General features: G+C 49.8%; 1 protein-coding gene across 1 annotated transcript in view; it reads left to right on the top strand.

The window, feature by feature from the left end:
* Window positions 1-22484, top strand: part of Prima1 (proline rich membrane anchor 1) — a 49134-nt gene that overhangs the window by 5376 nt on the left and 21274 nt on the right. Inside the window, exon 3 of the mRNA XM_085830634.1 lies at window positions 1480-1615. Within this exon, the coding sequence (XP_085686760.1) occupies window positions 1480-1615 (136 nt within the window). The remainder of the gene's footprint in view (window positions 1-1479; window positions 1616-22484) is intronic.

Below are 22484 nucleotides of genomic sequence, written 5' to 3'. Positions count from 1 at the left end.
GGAGACAGGACTGTTTTCCAGGGTCAGAAACATGGTCAGCGGTGCTTTAAAAATGCTAAGAGGTGGTCCCAAAGAGCCTTGTCCTCTCATTGCCACCCTGACATCCACTACGCAGCTGTTGTGCCACCAAGCACATTGGAAGCCTCTCTCACATAGCAGAGGGACTCTAGGGTCCCCAATCACAATGGCAGGCTGGCGGAAGTTGTAGGGACACTGGAATTCTGTGTTTCCAAATGCTTACATGAAGACACACTAATTAACCATGTCTCTCACTGAGGCAACGTGTTGCCCCTAACTCTTGCCTTCTTGTCTTGAAGCCAGCTTTGGCTTTACAATCCTCTGCATATGGAAGGACACTGGCCACTGCCTAACCCATGGCTCTCAGGCTGTGTTTGACTGGAAGACTAAAGCAAAAACACCCCAGGCCCAGCTCCCCTGCAAAAGTCTCAGTTCACTGTTTGCAGGAAAGGCAAAGGCAGGAATGTGTCGGGGTTGTGGGAGGGGCTTCCAGGCTTCCTGGAGTGAGGAAATATTGTTGAGCACAACTGTCTCTAGCTGCCACAAGGAACCAGGAACCCATCCAGGGAAGACCCCAGGCCCAGACTGACAAGGCACAGGTTCTGGTCCAGTCGCTGGTGTTTGTTCATTCACTGGCCAGCTCTCTGTGAGTGCTGGGCCCTTCCCTTGGGTGTCAGTTTTTAATTATGAGAGGGAAGCCAAGGCATAGAAAGGCCTGTCCTGGCATAGCATACAGTCCCATGGTAGAGACAGGCTGAGACTAAGTAGTGGAAGTGATCCGGGGTACCAGGGAACCTTTGAGAAGGAGATTTGGCCTGGCTGGAGAAATGAAAGCAGAGCTGAGGGGTAGCAAAGGCTGAGGCAAAGACCAGGAGAGCCACCAGGACAGCATACGCAATGGCCCGGGATGACAGGAGGGCCGGGGAGGGAGAGAAGGATGCACAGAGCTTGCCAAGGGCTGGTTAGGCCATGATTTGTGGGCCATGGGGTCCTCTGAGTAGTAAGAAAGCACTTGGGGGGTCACTGGAGGGGTTGGGGCGATTGGGTAGATATGTTTCCCAGAAAGCACTCAGCTGCTATACAGAGAACATCAGGAAGTTAGTTCCACTGTCTGTTGGTCACGTGGGATGCAGACCAAGGTTCAGTCAGGTAAGTTTTCTCTCCAAGATGGGAGGACTGTGCCCCAGACAGACACAGAAAGGCTGAAGGAGCCTTGCCTAGAAAGGTAAGGGCTCAGCCTGTGTGGTCTCAGGAAGATAGACGTGGGTCTGGGGACTTAGATGATGGAGCAGCTGCCACTCTCTGGGAATAACTTCTTTGACTCCTCTCTATTCCGCCTGCTTTGGTCTCAGAGATCCAGAATGCCAGGCTGTGGCCTGGAAGGGACCTGGGGGCAGGCTCGGCTCAGCTTCTAGCTGCCTTGTGGCCTTTTGCATCTCCTGGCTGTTTCCATATCTGCAGGTGACACATGCTGAGCCCCAGAAGTCTTGCTCTAAGGTGACTGACAGCTGCCAACACATCTGCCAGTGCCGGCCCCCACCCCCTCTTCCCCCTCCACCCCCACCTCCGCCACCTCCCAGACTACTCTCCGCCCCAGGTAAGTGAAGACTCATTCATTGTTTGTTTGTTTGTTTGTTTGGGGGGCGTGCTACACTCTATATTTTCCTGGGCCCAGGAACAGCTGATGAACGAGAGGAGACGGAGGACAGCTCTGCCTTCTTTGTAATTTTCCACTGGCCAAGCGGGAGGGAAGCCAAGACCCAACTTTCCCCTGCAGTCTGCAGAACGCTATTCCCCCAGAATGCTTCTGCAAGATGGAGAAGGATGCTTCTCCATCAGTTAATCGGATAAAAGTCAATCTCCATTTGATAAGTGACCCAGCCTGGAATGTTCCGAGAGCCAGATCTTTAAAGGGGGCAGCTGCTCAGTACGATCTTAAATACCCCACCCACACAGTTTAATTTTCAATTCCGATGCCGGTCTAAGAAGGCAGTTAGGGTAGAGCCAAAGGCAAAGGTCTGGGAGCCGAGATCCACTCTTGCGTTGTGACCATTTGTACCCAACCTGCTGGAGCTCTCGGGCTTGCCTCCTCCCTGAATGACTGCATTTCGGAACCATTTAACTGCCTAATCATGAAAGCAACGGCACGTTTCTTTGCCCAGAAATGGCCTCAATCCTCACTTCTGCATAGTTAGGTTCTCTGACCACAAGAGGTGGGTCCTGGGGTCTCTTGAGGAGATGCTTAGCTGTAAGTGGGTCTCTCCAGGTTTGCCCTGTAGCATACCAATGATCACGTCTCCACTGAACTAAGTGTGAGTGTGTTTTAAATAACCTTGATGAAATTCGATGTCTGCCAGGCTGTGTCTAGCCTCTTGGTACCTAGTGGGGAATACAGAGTGCAGGGCCATCTTTGCAGTTTGTGTGGGTTCTTTCCTGTGACCCTATGCTTCTGGGAGTGTAGCTCCAAATAACCTAACTTACAGCGTCTCTTGCTGACTTTAAATCTATGAGTCAGAGCCTTTGAGGCAGGGTTTAGAATGGCCTGAGATTACTCAGATGCAGGTTTTAAGTGAGAACCAAATCCCACCAAGCCCTCTGGCATCCTTCAGCATCTTTCTAACCCTGGGTGCTCTCTGCCTTGCTAATCCTGAGAGACCCCATCTGCCTGTGCTAAGACCTGGCTTCTGTCCCTGGAGATGTCATCTTCCTTTCCTGAGATAATCCTTTCAGCCCAGCATCTGGCCCCCAAGTGTGTGTGATGAGATCTGATAGTTCCCCACATCCAGCTATGGTTCCTTCAACTCCTCTTGTGTTGCCACGCACCTGGACCAGGGAGTCTAATCTGTCCTTCTGGGATTACTAGCTCCACAGAGGGTGTCGTACTAGTGACCCACAGGGTGGCCTGTGAGGACATAGAAATCCTTGGCAGGGACACTGGACATTCCTGAGTGCTTAGGCCGGATTCTACCCCTAAATGTCAAATTAGCCTTCCTATTGTCTTCAACCTGGGGTGGAAGCTGTTTCTTGTAAGCAGTGGCTGGGGAGATGGATGGATTATTGCCACGTGACCCACCATTCATGCAGAACCTGGTCTATAAGATAAATGGGACTGTCCTGGGTTGTTTTGGAGGTTGTGTGAACAAGACATCCAAGTAGAAAGAATAGCATGGACAAAGGCTGGCAAACGCTGGGAGGTAGGACTGTGTGAGACACATTTTGGGTATCAGTCTTCAGTGGGGTTGTCTTGATCCATTTTCTGTTGCTATAAGACAATGCCAGAGACTGGGTAGCTTATAAAGGAAAATCCTATATGTTGGCTGGAATACCTAAGGCTAGGGGGAAGCATCTGTTAAGAGGGGCTCTTTCATGCTACAGTGGGCCAAAGGGTGGATGTGACATCAGGCGTGTACAGATGTGACAGGAACAAAGCTGTCCAGAGCTGATTGCTCTGTAGCATTTCCGTTCCCAAGAGAACCCATCCAGTGTCACAAGAAAGACATTAATCCTTCTCTAAGGTGCCACCTCCACATGTCACTGTGTTGGCAGCCAACCAAGTTTTAACAGGAGTTTTGCTGGGGCAAATGACATCCAAATCACAGCAGGGTCAAAAGGGGGGGGGGGCAGCTGTGGGACAGATCTTCCAGCCCCATGGGTCTCCAAGGTCTGGGTAAGCAAGAAGTATCCTATCCCATGAGCCCCTTCAGCTCACCAATTTCCCTGTACCCAGGCACCACCTCTCATTCGCCTTTGCTTTTCTGTGTATATTCATCCTGATTTCCATAGGATTCTTTGTAGACGTTGCCTAAATGAGAAACCCGTACCACTTGCTCAGATAGACGGGGCCCCTAGAATCAAACCAATGAAAACAAGCCAGGGCTTTAAGATGTTAATCAGGAGGCTTATAAGAGCATCCAAAGGAGCACGCTATGCTGTTGGTAGTGCTGCTGTTACAGATTCTGTGTGAGCTTCCTGTCACTGCGATGAAACAACTAAGCTAATACCTTACTAACAGGAAAGGCTCCTTTAGACTCCGTTTCAGAGGATTCGGTTATGGCTGTTTGACCCTGGGCTTCAGATATGTGTGTGTGTCAGTACACAGTCTGTCATGGTGGAAGTGGATGATGGAGGAAACCTGTTCATAGTCTGGCAGCCAAGAAACAAAGGAAGTAAGAAGAGGCCTGGGGTCACAGTATATCCTTCAAGGCCATAGCCCTAATGAATTAACTTCTTACTAGGCCCCACCTCTTAAAGGTCCCATCTCTTTTCTCAGTTGTACCACACACTGGGCACCAAACTGTTAACAAATGGCTCTTGGGGAGCGTTCAGGATCCACACTGTAAGAGATTCAGTATGTTTGAGCACTGTGTGCTGTCTAAAGTCTATGGTACTATAGGGACATGGGCCCATCTTTTGGGACACTGCCTGGACAGTGATGAGCCTACAGAGATGTCAGGCAGGCAGATGGCATACCATCACACCCTGCTTCAGGGACAATAGCTTCTTTTAACAACATTGAGTGTGTGTTAGGGTTGATCTGCCAGAAAAGATCTTGCACGTGTGTGTGTGTGCACGTGCGTGCGCGCGCACGCGTTCACGCATCTGTGCAGCCGCCTCTCACCATGCAACCAGCGTTCAGACACTTCCTTGTTGCTCAGGGTGAGCAGTGCATCCCAGTGTCCCCAGGACTCTCCTGGTTTTAGATCCCAAAGTCTCTTGGTGGGGAAACTGCTCAGCCTTGGGTCCCTGGCAAAGCCAAGGTGATTTTAAAAGTGGTTTTCTGTTGTGCTCATTTGGGGCGTGTTTATTTGCATGTGGTGTGAGGGGAGGACAGGTGCCTTGCATTCTGGAGGACCCAGCTCTATGCCAGTGTCCCAACATCCCTCACCCTTCCCACCAGGAGGAAGGAGTAGAGACACAGTTCTTGTGATGCAGACGTTCGTGTGTGAGGGAGGGAGCAGGGAGCACTCGAGTGGCTGGATGAACAGGGGAATGAGTTAATTCACTGAAGTCGTATGTAGTCTAGACTGAGCTCAGAAGCCTCTGGGAAGCTGTCTTAACATGCTGAGCCTCATTCCCAGGATTCCTCACTTCATAGGTCATCATGGGGTCAAACAACCTGAACTCATCCCTCACTCTCAAATGAGGCTGATTCTTCATTAGGAGCACTCTATGAGTAGAGTCCGAGACAATGGCAGTCACATCAAAGGGCATTAAAGACCCAGAAGGCTCTTTCTCTCAGCTCTGTGACACCAGGCCAGCTGTAGCTCTCTCTGGGCCTGTTTTTTTTCACCAGGAAAAGAACTGCTGTGGAGACTGGAGACTCTACAGGCCACCCTAGGCAAACTCTGTGCAGCCCCAAAGGTGGTGTCACAGAGCTGTGACTCGGAGCCTGGCTTTCCTGCCCTCTTGTCTTTGCTCGTGAGCCACTTGAGTGACTCAGGCTCCTGAGCTGCTGTGAACCAGGGCAAGTAGCTGTCCCTGCCACATGTGGGTGACCACATGGTCTTTATGTCAAATGAATCTGTGGAGAGCCTGGGACCTAGTTACCACTCAGTGGCAGCTCATAAGAAATGTGAAGGCAAGGCTGGTGAGATGGTAAAGGTGTTTGTTGCCAAACCTGGTATCCTGGGTTTGATCCCCAGGGTCCATGAGGCAGAAAATGGCTCCTGTAAGTTGTCCTCTGACGTCCACACAAACATCATCATCACCACCACCACCACCATCATCATCATCAATCATCTCAGAGAGAGAGAGAGAGAGAGAGAGGCTAAACTTCTATTTATGTTAAACTGGGAGTGATGATATTCACCTGCAATTTCAGCCCCCTCCCCGGGGGGGGGGGGAGGGAATCAGAAGTTCAAGGTCACCCTTGACTATATAGTGAGTTCAAGGACAGCCTGGACTATGTGAGACCCCGTCTTAAGAAGGAATTATTAAGACTGAAAGTTGTAGTAACCTTAAGCCACTAACCATTAGACCAGCAGTGGCCCAAACAAGCCACTGGTAGATTCTGGAACCTTGCTGAGAATAAACTTGGGATGGCGTGGGCTCTGAGGAAACTCTGAGAATTCCATTCACATCCCTTCTAGGGTGATCCTCAAAGTAAAGTGGGATCCCCTATGATGGTATTTTTAGAAGGTATGGGGGACAATACACAGGCAAAACCCATGACAGCCACCAGAATGGAGGACCTGAGCTTGCTTCCTTGGGCCATGGGAGAAGAACCATATACCACCAGCCCTCAAGGAAAAGCGTGTGCACCCCCTCTGTGAGACCGGCTTCAAGGCAGACAAGCCAGAAATAGCTGTGGCAGAGCAGAGGCGTGAGCCAGTGTGTCCACAGAGTCCAAGGACTTCAAAGCACTAGGATGGATTTTACTTCTGCCTTTATTTAATTCTTATAAAAATCAGAAGAGAGGTTAAGTGACTCCCCTAAAGGCCACACGTCAGTGGCAGAGATGGGAATAGGGTTGCCTGGGCCCACTGTGTGCCATGCATTAACAAAAAAGATTCCAATTAAGCTGTGGATGGTATAGAATATTTTATTTTTGAGGCAGGGTTTCCCGTTGTAAGTTAAGCCTAGAACTGTATATCCACCCAGTCTTCCCAGTAATGAGTTTGTAGACATGTACCAGCATGCTCAGTTAGAATGCCTCCCCATACTTTGAACAGTAGAAAGAAACCAATATTTTGTCCCTGATCCTGCAGGCAAGAGCTCGGCGAACCCTCAGACACTCTTACACAATAAGTGGCATTATCCTTACTTTCTCTGCAAAGACCAGAGTTTTAGCAAGGGCAGGTTGCTTGGTCTAGGCTGCCCAGCTGGAAGGGCCAGCCTGCCTCTGAGGATCTCACCTCACCCCCGCCCTAGTCTGGTTTCACACGGCTACAGAACAAGCTGCCTCAATAGATGGCCCACAAAAGGGTTGTTCCTTCACTGTCCTAGATGACAGGGTGAACTGAATCCCGCCAGTATGCTCTCCCCATGTGTCTTTTATGAAGCTGTAGTGAACTGCCTGGGCCGGGTCATTCCAAAGACTTCCCCTCTCAGGTATGCCGGTTGATATCGGCTTTGGTCACCTGTTGGCAGGGTCCTCAGCTGGGCCATGCACTAAAGCACCTGCAAGTGATGTCACCACACGGTCTGGGCCTCCTCATATCATGGAGGCCAGGTTTCGAGGTTGCAAGGCAGGCAGAAGCTGTGCTGTTTTTGACAGTGTGGCTGAGAAAAGGCGTATAACAGTATGGCTACTGTGCTCTGTTCTGTGGAATCAAGGGGCCAGCACTGACTAGCAAGGAGTGGGGAGCAGACCTTGTCTCTTCATGAGGAGGGTCAGATAAGGTCAGATAATTCATCTTTCCGCCCTTTTCTTCGTGTGTGTGTGTGTGTGTGTGTGTGTGCCTTTACCTGTTCATATAAATGTGTGTGTGTGAGTATGTGTGTGTGCCTTTACCTGTTCATCTGAGTGAGTGTGTGTGCATGTGTGTGTGCACATGCCTTTACCTGTTCATGAGTGTGTATGAGTGTGTGTGTGTGTGTATTTGTGTGCCTTTTGCTTGTGCAGTGCTGGAGATGGAGCACTGGTTTTGCGCGTGCCAGTCAAATGCCCTCATCTAGCTACATTCCCAAGCCCCGCCCCCTTTTTAGATAGGCTCAGGCTGGCCTCAAACTCTCTCCGTAGCCCAGGCTAGGTTTGAACCATGCTTTTCCTGCCTCAGCTTCCCTACTGTTGGCGTTACAGGCATGTGACACCGTGGTGTGTTTGGCGGCCATGCTGTTCCATAGGCACGTGTTCTTTGGTCTTTTGTTTTCCTTTGCAGCAATCGTCCTGGCTTTCATGTGTGTATTTGACTTGCCTAGACCTGCACTGCTCGGTCCTTAGTGGCAGCTCCAGCTCTTTAGCCCATGTTGGACACACCATGGTCCTTAGCAGTTTATTTCCCTGATACTTTGGGGGACCTTCTGTGCATCAGACATAGGCTGGGTCCTGAGAATGCATTGACCATGACAGAAGGGTCCCCGCAGCCACAGAGCTTATGGTTTACTGTGTATGTACATGAGATAGGGGAGGGGCTGTTGAGAGATGTAAGAGACATGACACAGGAAAATGGAAGATGGTGTCTCCTGTGCTCTGAAGGGATGCTGGGGTGGACCTGAGATCACATGTAAGCTGAGATCTCGCTGAAGGAGAGGAAGAAGCTGAGGAGATGGGGGAAACACTCTTATCAGAGGGAACAGCCTGTGCAAGGTCATTGTGTTGGGTAATGCCTGGGCTGTGAGAGAAGCCATTGTGGCAGCTGACTGCAGAGTGTGGGAAACAGGAGGGGCCTTATAGTCATGGGGGAAGGGGTGATATGCAGAGGCAGTAAGTAGCAGACTACACAGAGCATCAGAAAGAAGCTTGGACTGCATCTAGAAAAAGGGAGCCTCAAGGGCAGAGGTTCTCAACCTGTGGGTCACCACCGACCCCCAGGGGTGCTGTAGAATGATCCTTTCAAGGGTTGCCTAAAACCTTATGAAAACACAGATATTTGCATTACAATTCGTAACTGTAGGTTTGCTACAGTTATGAAGTAGCAACAAAAATAATCTTATATTTGGGGTGAGAACCACTGACCTAGAGGGTAAGGCCTCATCTATACTTTTCAGAAACTGGTCCTGTGGAAGGGAGTGAGAGAAAAGGGAAGAGTAGAGCTCAGGGCTCAGGGACAAGGCCGGTATTGTGTCCAGCCATCAATGGTGGTGACGGTAGCTGGACTGGGCTAGGGGCAGGTGAGCAGTGCTGAGCTAACTTAGATTTGAGACCATTCTAGAAGACCCATGTTGTGCCTGAGCTAGGAGAGAGGGATGCAGGGATGCCCCTGGGCTCTGAGCAGTCACTGGGTGGAGGATGCAGGGGTGCTCCTGGGCTCTGAACAGTCACTGGGTGGAGGATGCCACTTATTGCATCCTCTCCATGTTTGTAATTTCACAGTAGGGTGATGGTGGAGATCAGGTGGGGCCAAGAAGAAGCAGGGAACCTTTTTTCCCCTCAATGTTAACACGGGGTTAGCTCTACTGAACTTCTGAACGGCAAAGGTTCTCATCACATGCAAACTAGAGTCCTCCTGGGTCATGAGTGTGAGAGGGCATGGTCTGCCAGCCCTTGGGGTCACAAAGCTTATGGGCACAGCAGATACACTCATCCCCTATCACCTTGCCTTCTGTGAGGGATGCCAGGCCTCCCATGGAGGTCCATAGATGCTGCTGACCTTGCCCTTGGCTTGACGTGGAGTGAGCACCAGACAGGTATCAGATCCCAGGGGCTTTGAGACTTGGAAATCATCTTGCTTTCTACTCTGTGTTGATGCAGGGTTGGTTTTCCCAGTTTCAGACTCTATTTTTCATCTGTAAAGTGGGCCAGCTCTCACATTTTAGTCTATACTCAGCACAGGTAGATAGATTCCTGGGTCTCTTTTCTTTTGCTTGAGATACTGCTTTCCTCTTGTCACTGATCCATATTCCTGGTTTTTGTTTTTTTGGTTTTTTGTTTTTGTTTTTGTTGTTGTTGTTGTTTGTGGAACCTGGAGGCCAGCTGGGCTCTGGGTTGCTCTAGCAGTATCTTGGTCACCCTGCCTCTCTGGTTTCCCATTTTCTACATCTAAAGGTAGTTGTGGGAGGTAAAAACCATGAATGAGGGCCTGGCTCTGCCCCCTAGTGAGCAGCTGTAAGTAGGATTTTTGTTAAGTAAGAATCATACTTTAGCAAATTTGTTATCTGGTTTAGACTCCATTTTTCCATCTGTAAAATGGGCCAACTCTTCACTTTTTTTTTTAAGTCTACATTCAGCCCAGGGCATCCCAGGCATAGTGTTACATCCAGATAAAGTTCTGAGATCGTGAACAGCCTGGGTCAAGGCTCAATCCTCGCTACCCATCAGAGGGACCAAGGACTTGGCTCCATCATTTCTTCCTTTGTTTTTCCCTGAGCTTACCTGTGGAGGTCCAGGCACTTGGCAGTAACAAGCATAGTCCAGCATGATCCTTCGCCTTAATCAGGTTGTTCCTTACATCTCTTTTGTTTCTTTGTGGGTCCCAGGGCATGATGAACCTCTGTACGAGGCCAGCAGACTGGTTTCTTTTGTTCAGCTCTCAATGGGGAAAACAGACTTGAGATTTCCACCAGGGTTCTCCCTGGGTGTAGATGGATTTGTTTCCCTTGAGACCTGAGGCCACCCTACAAATTGTTCATCAGGCATCTGCTGGATTCCGTGCACCACGCTTCCACAGCACACTGCAGTGTCTGTGAGGCGCCAAACCTGTGCCAAGGCTGGAATCACAGGTGTGTTTGCTGGGGGTTAGGAGCGGGGAGGGAGATGTGGCCTTGAATCTGAAGTGGCAGTTCTTGGGTATCACCTGTCCCTGACCAACCCAGTGGCGGAGGCTAATCATCATATCACCAAACCATGTTGGTCCCTCTCTTCTAAGCAAACCTGACCCCAAGAAAACACATACTCAGAAGGACCAAGTAAGTGACCCTCTCAAAGTTGCCATCAGGTACCTGGGACCAAACCCCAGGTCTCTGAAGTCTGGAACTTTCCCAAGGACAGTAGACATCGGGTGCTAGTATTGAGGGTATGTCTCCTTTTCAATAAACCTCAAGGCCGCCACCCTCCCAGCATAGCACTAAGAGCAAGCATTGCAAACTGGTCTCTCAGAATCTGTAGCAACTGTGGCTCCCTCTTTGCACACTTCCGGGAAGTGTGAAGGAAAACACAGGCTCCCAGATGCAAATGACTCGCATCTTGTTTTATCTGCTTCAGTCTATGTTCCCGTTTTACGCCCTTATCCTCATTTTAAGTTACAAAGGAGGGCAAATTGGAAACCAGTCAATTAGAATAGAAACCAATCAATTAGAATAGAAACCAATCAATTAGAACAGAAACCAACCAATTAGAATAGAAAGCAACCAATTAGATTACGCTGCTTAAGGAGAATACTTGCTCGGAAGCTGTGTGCTGGCGTTCACAGGTGGCCAAGATGTGGCAAGGGGTGCTGGCAAGCAAGGGGTGCTGGGGTTGGAAACTTGATTTCCCCAAAGCAGTTGATAATCAGGAGAGGAGATGTGTGAAGCGTCATGTTCAAAGCAAGAACACATCTGCTTACAAACTTCAAGCCATTCCCAGGACCTGCATTCTGCTGCCCAGCACCAGTGATTTGGAACTAGCTGATGTGCCACAGCTGCGAGGGCCTCATGTGTTCTCCTAGGCAGTTGGGAGAGTCAAGGCAATGCTTGGGACAGCACCCATCAAGGGGGATAAGGGAGGGGTTCAGTCAGTGTGTCAGCTCATTACTGTTATTACAGATTTCACCTAGGGTACCCCACTTGTGTGATGGTCCTGGGCCTGACACATGGTGAGTGTATGTCCGGTGTTTGCATAAATGCATGCCTGAGTGATGAAGATGGGGAGGTTGCCCAGGAGAGAGAAGCCAACATGAGGCTCAGGTTTTTATCAGATCCTGCTTGCTGCATTCAAGTGGTTCTTGGGACCCTGTCTGATTTAGGTTTCTCCAGAGACAGAGGCTGAACAAAGAGTCAAATGCAAGTGGCCCCTTGGAGGTGATCCTGGGGGACACCTGCAGGGAGGGGAGGGTGAGAAGGCGAAGGACAGGCACGATGGGTACTACACCTGGTCCTGGAGCTCAGGGCAGTAGGGGAGACTGGCACCTGAGAGCCACTGGCTTGGGGGTATGGCAGGGAGAGTTAGTTGTCATATTAACTAGTAATTACCTTCCAATAGGACCATCATGGCTGACCTTGCCCCAGTCAGACTCACTTGGTCTGTACCTTTTGGGGTTTCATTGTAAACCCACATCTCTCTCTCTCCTACCTAAAAAAAGAACAAGGGGTCTGGGGAGATGACTCCATCAGTAAAATACAAAGGACCCGAGATTTATCTTCAGAGCTTACCCCCACCCCCAAAAAATGCAGGCATGGTGGTGCATGCTCATAAATGTATATGCACTGTACCCACAAGAACATACAATCATACCTTCACATATCACATATCACACAAAAACATCACAACATTTTGTAGCAAACTTGTCTGGAGCTCTGAGCATGCCAAGTACTGCACCGTGGCCACTGGCTGAGAATGGCACAGTGGAGAGTCGCCGAGGACCCCACAGGAAGGGTCACGGCATCATATCTTGTCTCGGGTGGGGTCTGAGATGTCTGTGACAGTGGAGGGAGGCTACATATGAAGGAATGTCAGACTCGTTGGTCTCCAGTGTTAACCAGAAGGAAGGCGCTTGACTGGAGCAGGTTACCCGGAGGAGCCACCAGCCAGGCAGAGATAGGAGAACAAGTCTCAAATAAAGGCTGGCGGTGGAAGAGGGCAGAGGTGCCTTAAGAGAGATGGGACAGGGAGTCTAGAGAACACAAGTTGGGTGGCAGGGGCTGAGGGCAAAGCTCAGAAGGAGATAGCAGGCCAAGATTTAGGACTACAGCCCAGCCAGGCAGGCTGAACAGCCTGAACAGCCATGGTAGGGAGAGAGAAGACTCCCAGTGTGATCAGGTGCCTCTTGGATGGGAGCAGGGATACAACTGAAGTCTAACTCCAGGTTAGTCACAGAGCCTTGAAGAGGCCACGAGTCTAAAGCTGAGGCAGACATCTCAACTGTCACTCAGAAAGAGGCTGTGGGGGGCATTCACAATGGGACAAGAGCCACAGAGAGGACTGGGGAGAGAACTGAAGGGAGGAGAGGTGAAGACAGGGCTTGAGGTTCACAAGGAGCCTGGGGATGGGTCTGAGGAATGCGCCAAGCATGCGGACAGGAGGCAGAAGGCAGGCAGGAGTTGACGGTGGAAGTTCTTGCTAGAGCAGTCACAAGGGGATCATACACCACCCTGTATGATTCGCCCTCAGGCATCTGAAGTTAGAGATCCCGAAAACTGTGAGTGGAGAGGAACGAGGAAGGAGGAGACATTTGGGGTCAAACAAGTGAGTCTTTCCACTCGGGGCCAGCCATGGAAGTCAGTCAGTGAAGGAAGCTTGCAGAACCCAGGGACTTCAAGGAGAAGGCAGAGCTCCTGAGGGCATGGAGGATGGGGAGGGAGGGACTTGGCCTTGGAGAGACATTTGGGCCCTAGGGAGATACACTGGTCTAGACTGGAGACAGCATAAGCCAATGGGAAGAGAGCCAGCAGGGGTGTGGTCAGGGCCACTTAATGCCCCCACAGGTGTTCTGGTCAACATTGTTACAGACACATGCTAATGGAGGTCCTAAGGCTAGGCCCAGAGGAGCCTGAGGGAGGACATTTGGGGGCAAGCCAACTTTCACTCATTCAAACATTTTATTAAACATGCCTTCAGAACGTGGAATATGCTCTAAGACAAAGTGGCTGCAGGACTGACATTCCGGCAGAGGATAAACACCAGAAGCAATCAGCATGTTAAGCCTTTGAGCCAGACTGCGAGGCAGGTGTGCTACAGAGAGCGGAGCTGTGGTGTGAGGGGGAGCCATGTGGGGCAGGCTGGGTCACTTGGAAGAGAAGACAGTGTCTGAGAGAAGGAGAGCTTGGGGAGGGACTGGTGAGAGCACCAGAAATGGAGACAGCAGCCAGGGATGCTTCAGAGGTTCTAGAAGACTGAAATGGAGACTAGGAGGAGGGGCTTAGCTTCAAGTGAGGGGCAGGGAACATCTCCAAGCAGGCTAGCTGTTGAGGTAACTATCTTGTGAAGTCTAGGGAGAACGTAGCAAGCAGAGGGGGACATGTTCACAACCCTGGAACGGAACAGCCACAGACTGTAGGAAACTCTCAGATCACAACACTGGGCGCTGTAAGCTGCAGGAGACAGTGGCTCATAGGAGAAGTTGTCCTAGGGTGAGACAGGAATGCTAGCACCGACCCATTCAGGATCACACTGCACAAACTGGGTCCTCTTCAAATGGAGAGCCATTAAAGAGGCTCAGGGCTATAAGGATGGCCTAAAGGGATGAGCTTCATTCGATGGCACTGACGTAAGTGGAAAGGGAGTTGGAACAGGGAGAGCATGAGGCTGGCTAAGAAGCCGTCACTCTGTCGAGGTGGTAGACCAGAGTTAGACTTGGATGACGTAGAGCCAAGTGTCAGTTTCCAGCTGAGGCTTGGAGAGAATCATGGGCTAGGCACAGCGTGGAAACTATCCATCTCTCCCGGATGGAAGGAGGCCAAGCCCCTGACGGTTTGTGTGTCTGTGTTGGGGACCTCACTGTGGCAACCACCTCTTTCTAAGACTGTGCTGAGATGTTGGTCTGGTTTGCAGCCATGTTTCTAGGGACTTGATTTATACTGCCCTCCGTTCCCTCTAAATATGGCCAAACTGCCTGAGGAGTTGTCATCTGCTAGACCCCAGGGCCTTGCGGGAGCTTACCAGAGCCAGTTGTGATGGCCTGGCAGTGGCATCTGTGTCCTCCCCTGTCTCTTTCAGAGGATCCCAGGGAAGGCTCACATGTCTTGGGCTAGACTGTTTGGAAAGCTCTTGGCATGTGGTACCCAAGCCATAGTCTACCAGGTGCAGATAAAGGACAGAGTCCTTTCTGGATGCTTCTCTTCCAGTACACCTCCCACTCCCCATGTTGGGAAGTGTGCAGTGGATATACTAGGCTGCCCAGTTAGAAATGCCTACTGCACTTCTGGGCAAGGCTGTGGAATTCTTGCTATTTGTGGCAGTCCCTCCCTTCTGTGCTCCCTCCCCCCTCTGTGCTCTCTCCTCTCCGTGCTCCCTCCCCTCTATGCTCACTCCCCCTCCATGCTCCTATTATTAGTTATTTCCTTATACTCTCCTTATTCAAGGAACAGGGTTTCACCTGAACCCCCAGCCCCGGAAGCAGAGCCTGCCTCCTTCACCCTCCTCCCTCTCACTTGAACTGACTTTGCTGCTGCAGTCCTCCAACACAGTGACAAGCGCTCTCTGGGTGTGTGGGGATGGCTATTTCCTGGTGTTTGGGATGGAAGGTGAGTGCCCCTGGCACAGTGTGAGCAGCAGCCAGGGCTGTGGTCAGTGCCATTCATCATAAAATGTGAGTCTCCTACCTAACACCCAGGCACCCATAGTTCACAACCTCACCTGGTGCTCCATGGAGTCGAGTCTTTCCTTTTACAGGGAAACTCTCAGTTACCCACCTTGTTGTCTGCTGGGGAAAGTCTTGACTATGTCTTTTGATGATTTAGTTTCACACTGTGGTATAATTCCGTATGATAATCTGGATTGATTTATGGACCATTTATATACACACATCCCTACCACCTGTCAAAACAAATATGCAAGACCTGGTACAGAGAGCCAGAGTTTAGCATCTCTGAGGAGCTGTTGTTCCACTGGCCTGAAGGAAGGTATGTAGCGGGTCTGTCTATCCATGAATACAGCTTTTCACAGGTCAGACCTGGTTGTTGACTTTAGCTGGGCTAGAGGACAGGAAGCTATTTCTTGGGTGGGTTTCCTGTTCTGCTCTGTGCCCATGGCACCGTCTCACACTAGACCCACACAGTCCTATGTGGCCCACAGCATCTTTCTGTTTTTCATTACCCATCCTGCCTGGTTCATTCTAGAGGCAGAGCTAGCTTAGATGGCTCAGGTGTATGCAGGGACAAGCGGAATGCCCCCAAGAGGAAGCAGAAGGAAGGAAGAGAAGTGGGCCAGAACAGGGATGGAACCTGTGGAATCAGGGTGTGGTTTCAGCAGGACACTCCCAGGGAGCCCACAGGAAGTCGGTCCATCCAGTGGTGATGGAGAACACACAGGAAGTATGTCATTAGCTGCCTCAGAGCATGTACTCCACATTCTTCTAAGAGCCAAGACCTCTGCAAACTACAGTGTCTTTTTCCAGTTCTTGGCTCAGACATGGCATGATCCTATGACACAGAGACCTGCTTAATTCTTTCATTATTTTTGAGATATAAGAAAGCCCCCCATATCCCCCCCTTTCATCCCTTTTTCTCCATGCTACTGCTCTGACCTCGATGGAGCCCATTGCTCCTCAATGCCCACCCCTCAGCATCTTGGAGAGCAGGAGGCAGGATAACTCCCCATGGGGCCTTAAAAACAAGCAAATCACCATCCCTGTAAAGTCTAATCCTTCCTTCCTCCCTGAAGCCAGGACCTGGATTCCTTCACAGTCAGAAATACACAAAGGATTTTCATCTCATCTCTGAGAACATTCTGGGCCGTATAGCAGCAAAGCAGTTTATCTTCCTATTCAACTCTAAGATGCTTTCTGCAGCCTATAAACCCTGTGGGATTAACCAGCTCTGACGTTTCCACCCAACTGCTCACCGTTCTGTGGTGGGAGTGAGGGTGTGAGACACGCCAGGGCTTATGGGAATTAATGGCACTGTTTCTGAGGTGCAGCCATTAGGTAACAGAGCTGACTCCCCTCCCTTCCCTCCTAACACACATCCCGTAACCCATCCATCTTTCCCTCGGAAGTTCTCGAACTTCGTGCTAGCCATAGGAGTTCTGTTACCATCCGGGAAGTTTCTAGATTCTTCTCTACAAGGGAAGTGACTTAAATGGAAGCGATATTTAGCAAAGCCATGATACAAAGATTAAGGTTCAAGCCATCGTTGGCAAGAAACCTCTGGAGGATGCGGGGCACAGGTGAAGTGCATCTTCTTTAGGCAGAGACAGGGAGGGGCGACATGGGGAAACAGGACGCTGGATGGGAGGCTGCTGAGCCAACCTTAGGGAGAAGTGTATGACTCACTGATGGATCGTGTGGGTCATCAGGAAGGACCTCCCTTCCTGGATTGAGAAGATAGTGAGTTCATTGTCTCTTGTGAACTCTGAGCCTCCTGTGAACCATTCGAGTAGAGATGCCAAGTCACAGTTGAACACAGGCCAGGAGCTGGGCATAGGTTGGATCTGGAGCTATAAGTGTGGAGGTGGCGTCCAGCCAGAATTTAGACAGTGTGGCTGGATTGGTCTTTAAGGGGCAATGGATAGGAGCAGGCTCAGCATGGAAGCTAAAGCCAGTGAACAAGACCCGAGGATACAGCTCTTTCCTCTCCATCTTCCAGGTTGATAGTGTCCTTCCTTTATTCCCCAAAGGATGGATTAAAATTCATCCATCCCCAAGTCTGGAGCTGGGTCCTTACCCCTAAGAAGTACCATTTGGTTACCATATTAGAAACAACACACAATGCTTAACTGGTCACACCCAAGGTTTCAAAACAGAAAAGAAAGCCTTGACCAGTCAGCAATATTTTATATTTAAAAATCCCGATCCTCCATTCTCTGGATAATGACAGTGGCTCAAGACACTGCCCCACAGTGAGACTAGGCTGAGGCTGAGAGCAGAGCTGATTAAGGAAGTTTGAGGCAGTGCAGGGTCAGGATGCAGTGGGTCTGGGAAGGGCAGGGAGGCATAGAAAGGTAGGAGGCAGCTTCTATTCTCTGGTCACTTCACCAGGATCTGGATTTTAGAAGAGGCAATAGCATCTGCATGCATCCCATAGGGGAAACAGCAGTGCTGAGCTGTCCAGCACCCAGTGCTGTTCCTGTTACAAGATCTGTGGATTTCCGTGGGAGGGGAGGAGAGTCGAGAGTACAGATAACACAACTCCTGCTTGACTGTGGGTACCAAACGACCTTTGGGGTTTGGAAATTACAGATAACTGGCTGAGGTGCCCTAGACCTGTAAACAGCCTCAGAAGGATTTGGACGGATCGTGGTGCATCCATGGCTTTCCATTCAGCTCTTACGAACAGACAACAAAAAGTAGCTCCGCTTGTACTGACTGTAAAGTATTTCTGCAGAGAGGCATGCTCTCACCTGACTTGGCTATAAACACATGTGTCTGTAAGGTCTCATAGGGAAGGGGTGACCGTTCTTAACTAAAAGTTCTAGAAACATCCAGAAACTGACCAGTAAGGGGAAGCTGGGGAGGTGGGGTTAGAAGTCATGGGACAATGCTATGCTTATGCCTGGTAACTGGTTTTCTGTTCTGTAAATTAAAAAAAAAAATTGTACTCTTTGGGAATTTCATACACATCTGTAATAATTTTAATCATGCTTACTGCCTATGTCCTTCTTATACCCCCTCACTCTCTCTGAGGCCCCACTCCTTTCTACACGCCCCCTCCTGCTTTCATGCCTGTCAGTTTGAATGGCCCAATAGGTGCCTTGCTGGAGCATGGGTGTGGGGCACAGTTATTTCCAGGACTGTGGGCAGCATATCGCAGAAACTGGATTTCTGGAGTTGGTGGACATAGCTGGTCTCGGAAGCACCACCGTGTCTGTGAAAGACAGACTTCACCTCCAAGCCCCCATTAACATCCCTGTCAAAGGGAAATGATGGAGCAGTTGATTATGGTGACCTGTGAGGCCAGCTGTCAGGAAAAGTAAAGAGAGGATGGCAGGGCGAGGTTGGTCCAGGGCTGAACGTCATCTGGATTTTAGACTGAGGTGCGTGGAGAAGGTTGAGATGACACTGAATTAAAGCGAAAGAATTCCTTGTGGAGATGCTTTGGGAAAGTATCCTCCCACAGGACTGGCAGTAGAGCTTAGTGGAGACTTCAGAGCATGAACAGGGCCATGAGTTCAATCCCCGCTACCAGAAAGGAAAAGTTAAGTGTGTGTGTGAGTGAGTGTGTGTGTGTGTGAGAGAGAGAGAGAGAGAGAGAGAGAGAGAGAGAGAGAGAGAGGAGAGAGAGAGAGAGAGAGAGAGAGAGAGAGAGAGAGAGAGAGAGAGAGAGAGAGAAAGAGAGAGAACATCAAGTGTTCTTCTTCAGGTACCATTCACCTTATTTTTTAAGAGAGAGTCTCTCTCTGACCTAGAGCTTGCAAGTAGACTAGACTAGCTGACAAACAGGTCCCAGGCATCCTCCTGTCTCTGCCTGACTTTTTTCACATGGGCGCTAGGTTGGAATCAGGTCCTTGTGTTCACAGCATAGGCACTTTTCCGGACAAGCCCAGCTCCCTGCCATTCTATCTCTATCCAGCCAGTTGAACCTTTCAGACTTCTATAACATTTCCTGAAACCTTTGGAATTTGCACATGGCAGGAAACTAACAAATGCCCATGACAACATAGAGATGGCCTGGTACATCCCTACGGTGGTACTCCTCATCCTTTCAAAGGAACATAAGCAGTGGTACTGGTGACTCCCATGACTACTTCTTTATACAATGGGAGAGAATCTGGATCATATTATAGAATTGAATTAGCCCAGAGGTTGGCTGATGAGATCCAATTTAGAATTGCCCTGTCTGGAAGGGGTCCCAGTATCTCTGTTCCTCCATGGTTTGTAGTTATCAAAGGGTCTTGGTTGGAGGGAGGTCATGTTACATCTCTAGTTAGGTGAGGCCAGGTCTCAACAGCCTTTACAAAGACTCCGTCCTTGGATCTTCTGCCTGGGGAAGATGGAGAGGTTCTTGGGTTGGTCAAAGAAAAGCATGCCTTGGTTAATGTCCCCACTCCACCTTCTGTCAAGGCAATGTGACTAGAGTCTGTCCTCTGCTCCCAAGTTTCTGTGAAACCCTTGTCATCAGTCAGAAAAGGCCAGAGGGCACTATTTCCTATCCCCTACCCCTAGGCACCCTAGCTCAGAATGAATGAGTTTCTTATTCTCACATTTAGAATGAATTAGACCATGGGTAGCAGAGGCACACCACCCCCCTGCCTTTGCAGAGAGAATTATGGGTATTGTGGAAAGAATGCCTGGGTCTCTTCCTTAACCCTGTTATAGACAGCTCCTCTGTGCAGTCTCTCGGTAGCTGGGGGTCATTTTGAAGGCAATAGACTTAGAAACGCCGACTATCCCATGAGAAGCTATTAAGTCAGCCTCCTTGGATTGGCTAGATCTGTGTAATGCATACCAGAAGCCCGAGTCTGGCTTTCTTGTCTGCTGCTGGCTGTTGTATGCACTGGCTTTCTGCACTGAACTCAGGAGTCAGAAGAGGGTTCCCAGAAGTGTTCACCAGTGAGTGAGAAGAGGCCAGAGAAACCCCTAAACACTGAGACGCTACAGAGCAGCCTGAGATGCCAGTTTTGATGAAGTTAGGGATGCTGACTTAAGCCTATATAACCACTCTAATTGGGCAGATAGGCCTTTGGGAGCCAGGGAGATGAAGTGACTTACAAAAGTTCAGACTTTTGTACCAGAGCCCAGGTGGCCAGGTGGTGTGACCTTAATCTTCAGAAGAATCTGCATGTGTAGACAAAGGAAAGGCCTAGGTGGAGCTTTTTGTAGGAAGACCTGCCACACAGTCTCAGCATCACCGTGCTTTGGACAAGCTAAGGGTAGAGGAGTTATCCATGGTCATTGCAGTAACAGGATCTTCATGGGCTTAGGCCTGGCCAGTGGCCTGTCTGCCTATCATGGAAGGCTTCACTATTGTCTCAACAAAATAATGACTGCTTTGTAGGCCCGGGCATTCCACTCACCCTGCCATTGTGTGCTCATGTGGGTTTGGAAGGTCCACAGGTTTTACCTGGATGGTCAGAGCCGAAGTGTTGGAAAGATGGCTCACACCAGTATGGTCTGTCCCGGTGGTAATAGCAGAAATCTTCCCCCTTAGAGGCTCTGATTGTCTCGGCCCCTGTGGCTCTGCAACTTCGCCTCTCTGATTACTGCTGTGTTGCTCTTCTGACGGGAGGAATCTGACCATGCAAGAAAAATGATAGAAACACACATTTTAACAACAGTGGATGCCACTGTGAAACAAGAGAACCATCTCTTTTCTTCTTGCTTTGGGTAGGATAAGTAAAGTGGTTATGGTGTCATTTGCAAAGGGGACTCCTGTCCTCAATTGTCTGACCCAGTGCCATCCAGCTATCAAACACACTTCCATGACAATGGTCATGATTGTGTCTGTGTAGCCCAGTTGTCATTTCCCTCTTTGGCTATGGAGCATTTGACAAAGGGCAAGTACCACTGAGAAACTGAATGCCTGGTTTTACTGTGTGTGTGTGTTTATGTGTGAAGGCTAGAGGTTGGTTTGGGGTGACATTCCTCAGGCACTATCTACCTTTTCATTTTGGGGTGGTCGTGGTTATTTGTTTGTTTGAGATAGGAAATCATAACAGTATCCTAGACAGGTTATCTAAAAGCCCCAACGACCGGCCTGTCTCTCCCTGCCCCCTTAGGGCTGGGATTGCAAGCTTGTTCCTCCAGATTTTGTAGGCAGATCTGGGCATTAGACTTGGGATTTCATGCTTGCACAGCAGGCTCTTTATTGACAGAGCTATCTCTCCAGCCCTTATTATATTGATAGCTTAAATCAAACTTAAGTAGTCACAAGTGGTTGATAGCTACTCTATTGGACATAAGTGCCCCGGGACAACCAGCTCCGATACTTGTACTTTTAAGTGTACTTGTGTCCCCAAGACTTTCTTTTGTTAAACAAGGCCTGATAAGTAGAGGGACATTCTCAGCATGTTGTGCTTCTGTAGCCTCAGCTAGGACAGAGCTGACCCTACTGTCACCTGCCAGAGACTTTTAGGCGAGACATAGGCCCTGGCCAGGAAACCAGGAAAGAGCAGGAGGCTCTGGGAGGCAGTCGTGTGGAACATAGAGTTCAAGTGCAACTCCTTGGGATAGAATTTCATCCTCCAAAGCTGCCAGGGACTGTCAGCCCTTAGTGACCCCATGTTTCAGTGTCTTGACGTGGAACTTGTCCTCAGAACCTGCCAGGAGGATTTTAAAAGCAGGTGTTTTGAGGGGAGTCTGTGGGACCCACCACAGAGGAGGTGAGAAGCGTGGGAAGAGGCTGGGGGCACCAAGCCCTGCTCCATGTCCCCAGCTGGTGACACTTGGCCAGGTGCTGGTTGAGGATGTCATCTGAGACCTAAGAGATGCCCCCAGGCTTGTGTTTAGGCTCCGTAGCAGCCAGCCCAGCAGAGTGCCCCAAAGAAGGGCTGCAGGGCTAGCCGGGTGACAACCAAAGCAGAGCCACCACCTTCTTGCTCACACCAGCAGACAGTTTCCTCAAGCCTCCCAGGGGAGTCTGTGGTGCTTCTGTGGATGAGAGCTTGAGGGCTGCGAAATGTAAGTGCTCTGGCTGTGGGGGAAGGGACTGACTCAGCCTATGGTTTATCAAGTCAAGATGCAAACTTAGGCCCATCGTCTGTTGTTCTTAACTGGTTATAACACTGCTACCCTTAACCCTAGAAAAGACAGCCCAGTGTCACGAACCCAGAGATGAAACGATGGAACTGGTATGATGCCTGGTTAAATAAACAAACAAACAAAACTGAAGGACCAGAATGTTCACCTCCACAATACACATGAGCTGAAATTTCAATACAGACCAAGACTCTGCTATGACTGCTGAAGAATTTTAGGTAAAAAACAGTATCCCTGAAAAGTAAACAGACTTTTGTCCAAGGCCACACAGAAGCTATTCCAGTCCTTGCAGGCACATAGTCCCTGGCACAACTGTTCAGCTCAGTAAATGTATGACTCTGTGTTCCAGTAAAACCTTATTTCTAAAACAATTAGTGG

The sequence above is a fragment of the Mus caroli genome, unplaced genomic scaffold (genome assembly GCF_978045245.1).
Source record: "Mus caroli unplaced genomic scaffold, Mus_caroli_1 scaffold_14, whole genome shotgun sequence".
Taxonomy (NCBI): Eukaryota; Metazoa; Chordata; class Mammalia; order Rodentia; family Muridae; genus Mus; species Mus caroli.
This window is presented reverse-complemented; position numbering and strand designations above follow the sequence as displayed.